General features: G+C 46.5%; 1 protein-coding gene across 1 annotated transcript in view; it reads left to right on the forward strand.

Moving 5' to 3' along the window:
* Window positions 1-11315, forward strand: part of ADAMTSL3 (ADAMTS like 3) — a 283673-nt gene extending 272358 nt beyond the window's left edge. Inside the window, exons 27-30 of the mRNA XM_079954170.1 lie at window positions 2584-2788; window positions 6891-7000; window positions 10406-10620; window positions 11052-11315. Of these exons, the coding sequence (XP_079810296.1) occupies window positions 2584-2788; window positions 6891-7000; window positions 10406-10620; window positions 11052-11182 (661 nt within the window). The 3' untranslated portion in view covers window positions 11183-11315. The remainder of the gene's footprint in view (window positions 1-2583; window positions 2789-6890; window positions 7001-10405; window positions 10621-11051) is intronic.
* Window positions 11316-11546: the final 231 nt, after the last annotated feature.

Genomic DNA, 11546 nt, shown 5'->3' on the forward strand with positions numbered 1-11546 from the left:
CACAAAGGGAGAGCCAAACTACATGTGATATTAAGCATGTCTTTTGCAACCACATCAGGGTTTTATACAAAGCAATCACAGCAGGCCGGACTGCAGCACACAGAGAAGAGACGTTTCACCCTTTCCTCCCCTGCTGTGGTCACAGTAACAGCCCCCTTACCTACAGCTAATATTAGCTCTGGCAAGAGAACGTTTGCCCTTGGTACCTAGCTAGGAGGGATGCAGGAAAAATTATGCTTGGTCCACATTTTCCTGCAAACGTACCCACTTAACATTTCCCAAAACAATATGTGAACCACAGCACACAGCCACCTTTCAAAATTTGTGTTCTCTGCATTTTGCAAAACAGTTCAACAACAACAAATGTGTACAAAAAAATGGATATGTTAGGGGAAAGCATGCATGAAAATGAATATCCAAATGAAAATAATAATCATAATGGGGGGAAGTGTTTATTTCACAAAATTGCATACGAAAACGTGTGTTGGAAGAAATGCACAATAAAATGCTGGCAATTTTTCATGAGAAGCAGAATTTAACATTGGTAAAATGAGAAATGAAAATTGATAGATATCCCCACCCCTGTTTGCTACATTGGCAATCATTCCCAGCTGGATGAAAAGGTCTCTGCCACTGGCGTCCTTACTTGGTATTGTGTTAAATTTACCTGCTGTTATTTTCTGTGTTGTTTTTAACTGTATTTAGCTGTTTTTATTGCACTTTGTACATTAACTTGAGATGTGTAGGGAAGGCAATGAATTTATGATAATGATGATGGTGATAATGATAATAATATCCAATCAAAAGTCCATCTAATAGCGGCAGTATTTATGAGCGTGGATATGCCATTTTCTTAACCACTGTGGCTAATAGCTGTTGAGAGAGCAGAATGCACTGCAGTGAGAAACCAGGAGCAAATTCAACCAGGTTTAAATGCAGCAATGGTGCATTTGGGGCAATCAGAGTGATGCTGGCGGTGGCAGCATCCTGGTAGCAGCACTGCTGATTGCTGGGACGGGACTGGGCATGGCAACACAGCGAGGTCCAGGGAAATCTGGGTTGGTCGCGGTGGCGTGCAGGTGTGTGCAAACCTGCCAGATGCTGCCGCAATCTCATCGCTTGGCCTCCCCGCTCCACCCCAGTGAATGCAGTGCAGCTGCCTTCAGAAAACTGCAGCCGCTGCCTCTCCCTGCAACACACCGGCGCTGTTTAAATGTGCTGGTCATTCAACAAATAGACATAAACACACACAAAGCCTTACTTGTACAGCATTGCATGTACAGCCATTTAAACCAGATTTCTGGCACTGTGGCATACAGTTGGGCCACAGGTCCTTGGTGTGCTAATGATCTGGCAGAAGAGCTCCGCTGGATCAGATGGAAACCCAATCGAGTCCAGCATCTGGTTTGCATCACTTCCAGCCAGATGCCTCTGAGAAGCCCACAGGTGGTAAAGGGAGTGCAGTACAGTGGTACCTCGGGTCAAGAACTTAATTCGTTCTGGAGGTCCATTCTTAACCTGAAACTGTTCTTAACTCGAAGGACCACTTTAGCTAATGGGGCCTCCTGCTGCCGCTGTGCCGCCATCGTGCAATTTCTGTTCTCATCCTGAAGCAAAGTTCTTAACCCGAGGTACGATTTCTGGGCTAGCGGAGTTTGTAACCTGAAGCACCTGTAACCTGAAGCGTCTGTAACCCTAGGTACCACTGTAGTCCTCTCCCCAGCAACTGGTATTCAGAGTCGTAAGCCACACTCTTGGCATACATTTAAAGCACTGTGGTGCCACTTTATATGGCTTTCCCCCCCCCAAAAGAATCCTGGGAACTGTAGTTTATTAGGGTGCCGGGAGTTGTTAGGAGACACCCATTCCTCTCACAGCTACAGTTCTCAGAGCTCCCTGTGAAGAAGAATTGATTGTAAAACTTGCCTGGGAATTGTAGCTCTGTGGGGGGAAGAGGGGCCTTCTAGCAACACTCATCACCATTGACAAATGACAGCTCCCAGACTGGTTAAAATGGTAGGATAGTGCTTTAAATATGTTCTGTTGATGTGGCTTGTGAATCTGAGCTTCCATATAGCCAATAGGTATCATGGATTTGGGACGCAGGTGGCACTGTGGGTTAAACCACAGAGCCTAGGACTTGCCGATCAGAAGGTCGGTGGTTCGAATCCCCATGACGAGGTGAGCTCCTGTTGTTTGGTCCCTGCTCCTGCCAACCTAGCAGTTCGAAAGCATGTCAAAGTGCAAGTAGATAAATAGGTACTGCTCCGGCGGGAAGGTAAACGGCGTTTCCATGCGCTGCTGTGGTTCTTCAGAAGCGGCTTAGTCATGCTGGCCACATGACCCGGAAGCTGTACGCTGGCTCCCTCGGCCAATAAAACGAGATGAGCGCCGCAACCCCAGAGTCGGCTACGACTGGACCTAATCATGGATTTACCATATAGCTGCCATGGACATTAGCCATCCTAACATCTGAAGTCACAACAGATAGCCCATAGTGCTCTCTCGCTCTCGCTCTCTGTTATGATGTGACTGTTGTTACTTCTGCATTTTTGTCTCTGCTTTAACATTTTCTCTCTGCAGGTGGACAACGAGTGCCTGGTCCGAGTGCTCGGCTTCATGTGGCAATGGGTTCCGCCACCGGCAGAGAATCTGCAAGCAAGTCAGAGCCAATGGTACTGCTGTAACGTTGCCTCTGTCTGCTTGCACACACAAAGAGCATCCTTTGGAAAGGAAACCTTGTGTGGGACATTCGTGTACGGAATGGCTTATTCATCCATGGGGCCAGGTAATTAATTACCTGTTGATTGACTCATTAATAGATGGACTTCAGTCTACATCTATATCTGCATATATAAATAAAATTTATTATGTATTATTATTTATAAATTTATTCTTATTCTTATTCTTATTACACCCACCACACAGCCTCCAGTGAGGTTTCCTACACAATGTATAATTGAATACAGCCCAGCAGAAATGCTTCATACGCACTCATTTTATTGTATTTTAGCAGTTGTGTTTTGTTTGTTTTTTTGAGGATTTCTTTAAAGGAAATTAAAACAATGAGCTTTCGTGTGCATGCACACTTCTTCAGATACTGAAGAAGTATGCACACGAAAGCTCATACCAAGAACTAACTTAGTTGGTCTTTAAGGTGCTACTGGAAGGAATTTTTTTATTTTGTTTTGACTATGGCAGACCAACACGGCTACCTATCTGTAATTTAAAGGAAATTAAACAGGATGGACCGAAAAATAATAATATAATACACCAACAGGCACAATCCCAGTGCGTTTCAGCAGAAAAATAAAAAAAAGGATCAAAGATTGGAGAAAGGGGGACAGGGAGATAAGGAGTCATCACAGGGAAAAGACAAGCAATGATACATTCTGTGTTTAGGTAACAGCCTAGAACCCAGGCATTTGACCAACTCACGCTAAGGTGAAAAAGTGTTTGGGGATATTTTATTTTATTTATTACATGGTTCACCATTTCACCTCACAACAACCCTGTGAGGTAGGTTAGGCTAAGAGATGGTGAGTGGCTCAAGGACACCCAGTGAGCTTCATGGCTGATTGGGGATTCAAACCATGGCCTCCCAGGCCCTAGTCCAACACTCAAAGCCAGACTCAAAGCATGGTGATATTCAGGAGGAAGGGAGGCAGATACCTTAAGCGCCATTACATCTCAAGAGTCCTGCAAGAAACCTGCGGCTGTGTACAATCTTCACATCAGCCCTATGAGGTACATTAGGCTAGAAGATAGCAACTGACGCAGGTATTTTCCCCAACTTCTATAAATTTTGAAGCCTGATTTTTAATAATAATAATAATAATAATAATAATAATAATAATAATAATAATGTGTTATTGTTTATTTCCTATACACTGCTTGATTGTAAAAGAAAAACATCAGAAGAGGTTTATAAGAAGCATAAAATGATGTTGGTAATTAAAGGCATCTTACAGTATATAAACAAACAAACACATTAGTATTAGTATTATATAAATTTGTATACTGCTCTATAGCCCTAGATCTCAGAGCAGTTCACAGCATAAAATCTCAATATAAAAAACAGAAAAGACAACCCCTTCCACAACACATTTTAAAAGGGCATAGGGTGTCAATATACTTTAACCAGCATTTAAAAACCTAAAGAATCTAAAAGACAATTCTGTTTTTTAAAAGCTGGATTAAAATGTCCAACCCAACATTGATAATCAATAACCAAAGGCCTGACAAAAGAGAAATGTTTTAGCCTTGTGTCTAAAGATGAGTAATGATTGCACCAAGCGAGCCTTTCTAGGGAGAGCACTCTACAGTGGACGCTTGGGTTGCGAACGTGATCTGCGCACACGCGGGTTGCGATTCGGCGCTTCTGCACATGCGCAAAGCATGATTTAGCGCTTCTGCGCATGTGCTGAAACCCGGAAGTAACCCGTTCCAGTACTTCCGGGTTCGTCGCGGTGCGCAACCCGAAAACGCACAACCTGAAGCATCTAACCCGAGGTACGACTGTACAAGCAGGGAGCCACCACTGGAAAAGGCCCGTCCTCATGCTGCATTTGCAAAAGGCACGCGGAAAAGTTGAGCCAGGACCTTTATTCTGGGTGTTCAGCAGCTGGCAGCCCTTGACACAAACCTGGGCCTTCTGAGCTGTGCTGTGTAGCTCCCTGATTCTCAGCCAGAGAGCCGAAAGACAGGTGGGGGTTTTGCACAGTATCTGTTGGCCACGGTGCTTTGCAGCTGGCCATTTGGAGCACGGGGAAGCGACGAGACGTGCTGCTGCAGAAAATGAGTGGCTGTCCGGGGGCCTTAATCAGCGACTCGGAGCGTTTGGCTCCATCCCGTGAGAACTCCCCTCTGAGCAGCAAAGTGCTTAGATGGCAGGCCGTGCCAAGATTATTATTATCTTTTGTTTCAGCTACTTTGATGAGATATTCTGCTGAAATATTTTTTCAGCGCTAATCATAACATAACACCACACCATGGAAACCACAGCCAAATATTTGACTTCTAATTTTGCTGTTGAATTAATTGTGACAGCAAGAGCCCAGCAAGGGGGGGGGCGGGGAAGGGGGGTGGAGAAAAAGAACAACCCTTTCGTGGGCTTCTCCTGGAACAGTAGCAAGAAGCTGTGCTGTGGGAGGGATAGAACTGTCAATCAATGGCAGAATGGATGATGCTCTGCATACAGAAGACCTCTGATGCAATTCCCTGGCTGTATCTCAGGTGTTTGGGAAGACCTTTCTCCAACTGAGATCCTGGAGGGTCACTTCCAGCCAGAGTGGATGATACTAGGCTAGGTAGGAAGGATGAGGCATCTGCTTCACATGCAGAAGGGAATAGGTTTGTACCCAGTGTCACAATACACCAACCTAAGGTGTCACCATTAGCAATGGAAGGGCAAACCTCACTGCTATTGTGACATTTCTCCCAGGTTCAGGTTAGGTCCCTCCCACCATGAGTGAATTGCAGCCATTCACTTCAGTTATTGAAAGTAAAGAGACCCATCAAGGACACTCATACGGAATGGCCATAGCTCATTAGTACCAGGATGCGGGTGGCACTGTGGTCTAAACCACTGAGCCTCTTGGGCTTGCCGATCAGAAGGTCATTGGTTTGAATACCCGCAACGGAGTGAGCTCCCGTTGCTCAGTCCCAGCTCCTGCCAACCTAACAGTTCGAAAGCATGCCGGTGCAAGTAGATAAATAGGTACCGCTATGGCGGGAAGGTAAACGGCATTTCTATGCGCTCTGGCTTCTGTCACAGTGTTCCGTTATGCCAGAAGCAGTTTAGTCATGTTGGCCACATGACCCAGAAAGCTTTCTGTGCACAAACGCTGGCTCCCACGGCCTGAAAGCGAGACGAGCGCCACAGCCCATATGTCACCTTTGACCAGACTTAACCATCCAGGCGTCCTTTACTTTTACCTTTAACTCATTAGGCTTCACATGCAAAAGGTCCCAAGGAAAGACTCCTGACTGGCACCCAGGAGCGCGGCTGTCAGCCAGAGTAGGCCAGACAACACTAAGCTACATGGCCCAATGGCCTGATGTGCTTTCTTATCTATGTCCTACATCAGGCATAGGCAAATTTGGCCCTCCAGATGTTTTGGGACTACAGCTCCCACCATCCCTAGCTAACAGGACCAGTGGTCAGGGATGATGGGAATTGTAGTCTCAAAACATATGGAGGGCCGAGTTTTCCTATGCCTGTCCTACGTCAAGTCCAGGGGGGGAGGGGGATGGCCTTGGCTGTCTGCTTTTCTCCTCCTTAGTGTTGCCCTTGTAGAATTCAGCTGGGGAAAGAGGATAATAAGAATAATAAGAATATATTATTTATACCCTGCCCATCTGGCTAGGTTTCCTCAGCCACTCTGGGTGGCTTCCAACAAAATATTAAAATACAGTTGTCCATCAAACATTAAAAGCTTCCCTAAACAGGGCTGCCTTCAGATGTCTTCTAAAAGTCAGGTAGTTGTTTATTTCCTTGACATCTGATGGGAGGGAGTTCCACAGGGCGGGCGCCACTACCGAGAAGGCCCTCTGCCTGGTTCCCTGTAACTTGGTTTCTCGAAGCAAGGGAACCGCCAGAAGGCCCTCAGCGTTGGACCTCAGTGTCCGGGCAGAACGATGGGGGTGGAGATGCTCCTTCCGGTATACTGGACTGAGGCTATTTGGGGATGGGGATAAAACAACAACTAGTCAGCTTCACCTGTCATTGACACTTAGCCTCTGACTGCCCCTGCTGCTGGGCTCCCTGTCTTCCACCTTACCAGCCCCAATGGGTACCTGCCACACAAGGTTTAACTATTTGCATCTCGTACCGGGAGGTGCAGATCTCCACGTCTCTGACTGGTGTTGTTTATCCCCTTCCTTTTCAGTGCACAGGCCAATGCACAGGTCACGGAGTAGGCTTGCAGCATCGCCTTGTTCAGTGTCAGCATTGGAACGGATCCGTGGTATCGAACTCACTGTGCGATGAAACGAGCAGGTACAGTTGCCATCCGATAGGAATGGCCCTTTACCACTTTTAACACTTCCAGCAGATGTTGCGTCACACATTATTTTTAACAGATGCTGCTGGGAAGTTCTGGGTCAGTGGCTGCCTCATCTTGCCACCCTTGCGCAGCCCCTTTGATGTTTAGTTAGGTTATGGCTGCTTGCCATAACTACCACTCCTAAATCAGAATTGGAGCCTTTTCTTCTTCTTCTGTTAGCAGCAGGCTGTCCTCCAAGAGCTGAAGTAATGACAGAAGCTGGAAATTTCATTTCATTTCACTTTTAATTTGTATACCACCTTCCTTTATTACTATGCAGCAACAAAATATACAACAAAGAACACACACCTTACAATAATCTGATGCAATACAAAAAGCCGTAATAAAGCCATAATAAAACATAACTTTATAATGGAACACCTTATATCAATAAAGTAATATTCAATAATCTATTAGGATATATTAGTACAGTCAGGGATGCGGGTGGCGCTGTGGGTTAAACCACAAAGCCTAGGACTTACCGATCAGAAGGTCGGCGGTTCAAATCCCTGCGACGGGGTGATCTCCCGTTGCTTGGTCCCTGCTCCTGCCAACCTAGCAGTTCGAAAGCACGTCAGAGTGCAAGTAGATAAATAGGTACCACTCCGGTGGGAAGGTAAACGGTGTTTCCGTGCGCTGCTCTGGTTCGCCAGAAGTGGCTTAGTCATGCTGGCCACATGACCCGGAAGCTGTACGCCGGCTCCCTCAGCCAATAAAGCGAGATGAGCGCTGCAACCCCAGAGTTGTCGGTCACGACTGGACCTAATGGTCAGGGGTCCCTTTACCTTTACCTTGGTTCTCAAACTTAATCCATTCTGGGAGTCCGTTCGACTCCCGAAACCATTCGAAAACGAAGGTGCTGCTTCCAGTTGGCTACAGGAGTTTCCTGCACTCACTTGGAATCCACGTCGGACGTTCAGCTTCCGAAAAAACGTTCACAAACTGGAACACTTACTTCTGGGTTTGCGGTGTTCAGGAGCCAATTTGTCCAACAACTAAGCCCTTCATGACCCAAGGTACCACTGTACACAATAAAATTAACTCTCAAAACATCAGTAATTAAACAGAAATCTGAGACTGGAAGGCCAAATGCAGCCCCCAGGCCTCTCTCTCTGACCTTGGGATTCCCCCCAGGCCACATCCCTCACTGTCCTTGCTTCACACCTTCCTTGAGTGTTTTTGCCAGGCTGGGATATGTCACTGAACTCTGCTTATAGCTCTCTCTTGCCTGGATGTGGAATAGAGGGAGTGTAGAAATGAACCAACTGTACCAGTTCTTTGTTTTGCCTACTTTCACCTCTGGTTCTGCCAACCACTGGAATGTGGTCCTCAGAAGGCTGACCAGAAGTGAATGTGACCAACAGACTGCATTCTGACATGTGTGAAGGCAAGTATAGCTGCTCTCTTGGGTCTCCATCCTCCTGGCATCTGCCGGGATGACATAGGGCTCTTGCCCAACATCTCTCAGAGTGTGGCTATCTTCAGAACCGCAGGGTACAGTGAAGATTTTTCCAGCCTGGCAGAGCTGATTCTAGCCAGGCTCTTTGTAGTTCTTCACTGGCCATCCAAAGTAGACCTGGTCAACATCAGGACTGTGGATGTTCTCCTGTGATTTGGCTGCCAGTGTTACTGCAGAGGTAAGCAAACTTCCAGGGAAATTGTAAAATTGGAGACAGAACATCTGACACACTTAAATGTAAATTTAGAAATTTAAGAGCATTCCTGTTTACCGAGGCATTTGATGACAGGAGGCACTGTTCCCTGGCAGCTCTGTGATCACTTGTTTTCGTTTTTAAAAGAAAGTAAGTTTTATTGTTGTTGTGTTTGCTGCTCTGAGCTCATTTGGGAGGAAGCTGAATAAACCATCACCACCAGGCCAGTTTATTTTTTGATCTAGTGAGGAGCAGTGCTTGAGAAACCTCATGATACATTTGGGGGTAAGAAGGAGGACAAAGGATTGCCTGGTTAGCCACCAGTGGCTGAACCACTGCAGTTTTCCATCTTAGTAATCACAGGGAGATAACAAGGTGCCCTGCCAAGCTGTGATTGTGGTCTTGCATGTTCTCTGCCCCCAGGGCAAATCATGGCAAGCCAGGTAAAGGTAAAGGTACCCCTGACCGTTAGGTCCAGTTGCGGACGACTCTAGGGTTGTGGAGCTCATCTCGCTCTATAGGCCAAGGGAGCCGGCGTTTGTCTGCAGACAGCTTCCAGGTCATGTGGCCAGCATGACTAAGCCGCTTCTGGCGAACCAGAGCAGCGCACGGAAACGCCATGTACCTTCCTGCCAGAGCGGTCCCTATTTATCTACTTGCACTTTGACGTGCTTTCAAACTGCTAGGTTGGCAGGAGCAGGGACCGAGCAACGGGAGCTCACACCGTTGCAGAGATTCGAACCGCCAACCTTCTGATCGGCAAGTCCTAAACCACAGAGCCACCCACGTCCCTAAGGCAAGCCAGGTAGGGCAAGTCAAAAGACAGGAATTGTGCCCCTCTTGCCACACCAACTGTAGATGCTACTACTCTCCTATGAAAATCCGCTTGACCCCAATACCCTCTGTATTTATTGGGGTAAATGTCAAAGTTTGCCCAACGACACAGTAGGATTTATTGTTTGTAGTGGGGTTGTGGCAGAAATAAAACAAAACTCCAGGCTATGGATTATCTATTTGCACATTTTTACCCTACCCTTCAACCAAAAAGGCTCTTGAGAGAAGTTCCTGCCTGGAGTTTTTAGGAGACCCTGTTTGACTCAAAGAGCTGCAACTCCCAGACGGGTTTAACAAGTAATCCCTCTTCCCAGGGAACTATGGGATTTGTAGTTCCGTGAGGGGAACAGGCCGCTGCCGCCATAATCTGCCACCTGAGTCACTTTTGCTCAGCATGGCTCATGACAGGACTGCCCCAACTGAAAGGGGAATTCTACCAATGACAGCTCAGAACCAGAGTGGTTGTTGTGAGACTGAATTTCACATACTGACCTGAAACTATGCAGAGGATTATTTTGCCTGTACAGTGGTACCTCGGGTTAAGTACTTAATTCGTTCCGGAGGTCCGTACTTAACCTGAAACTGTTCTTAACCTGAGGTACCACTTTAGCTAATGGGGCCTCCTGCTGCTGCCATGCCGCCGGAGCACAATTTCTGTTCTCATCCTGAAGCTAAGTTCTTAACCTGAAGCACTATTTCTGGGTTAGCGGAGTCTGTAACCTGAAGCGTATGTAACCTGAAGCATAAGGTACCACTGTAGTCTTCTAGTACGTTTGTAGTGACGTTACATCCTAAATAACATCGACCATCGGATTCAGTCTCAAACAACATTTTATTGGGGGCTTTTCTCCCACCTACCCCACCTTTCTGCAGGCCATTGATGAGAAGAAACTGCTCTACAGACAAATGTGACGTGTATTGGAGGGCAGGCCCTTGGCGACCGTGCACTGTAGATTGTGGAAGTGGATTCCAGTCACGGCAAGTCAGCTGCATACACAGGAGAAATAAGAGGCCCGTAGGAGATCCGTCGTGCGCCTGGAGGAAGAGACCAGTGACCTGGAAACACTGCAATGTCACTTCTTGTGACAGTATGTAAACATTTATTTCCATTTTTGAACTCTCCGGTCGCTTGTGGCAATTGCATGTAGACAGTGGCGCTGAACTCTTAGTTCCGTAATGAACATGATAAGCCGTCAACCAAACCCCACCCTCCCATACAATACAATGGTGCGACATTGGTGTGCCCCAGTTCGGCAAAGGGCTTGATTCTGAAGAACTAAAATGCAAAACAGCTTCCAAGATAGGCTCAAGTTAGTGCAACGGACTGGACCCCTGGCCGTTGAATGCAACTCGTTCAGAGCAGCCTGCAGATTATTCTGCCCATAGTGTTGTTGTGCAAGACCTGAGAGGGAAGGAGAAAGGATGTGAACATTATCTAGGTCTCCCGTTCGCATTTGCCCGAGATGAGATGCTGTAACTGCCCTTTTTCATTCTTGTTGCATTTCAATGTATTTTTCAGAAGGCGAATGCAAGGATACAACTCACTACTGTACATTTGTAAAGCAGCTAAAATTATGCATGATAGACATCTACAAACAAAGGTGTTGTCAGTCATGTGAAGAGCATTACCCTTCTGTGGGAAGTTCATGATGTCGCAGCGAAGATATCGCGTGAAGAGAATGTTGTTTCAATCCAGCCTGCTCTGGACAATATAGACAATCAACCAAGAACATGTGGTGGGGAAGGGGAAATGGATGAATAGAACATGCTATGGATAGTCCAAGCTGGGTTTTCCATTTTCTCTCCTCGACTCCTACCCACACCGGGCAATAGCTCTGCTGCAACTTAAGCATGGTGTTGGAAACATCAGTTTTAATGGGGTTGCAAGTGATTCATTGGCTATCAAGTAATGCTCCCTGCCTCATGAAGACAATTCGAGTTTAGCAATTGTTGACAACTATTCCAAAAATACTGAAATGCAGCAACAACTCATATCTGCTTGTTGCCTTTCTGG

This window comes from Podarcis cretensis, assembly GCF_951804945.1.
Source record: "Podarcis cretensis genome assembly, chromosome: 14".
NCBI classification, from domain to species: domain Eukaryota; kingdom Metazoa; phylum Chordata; class Lepidosauria; order Squamata; family Lacertidae; genus Podarcis; species Podarcis cretensis.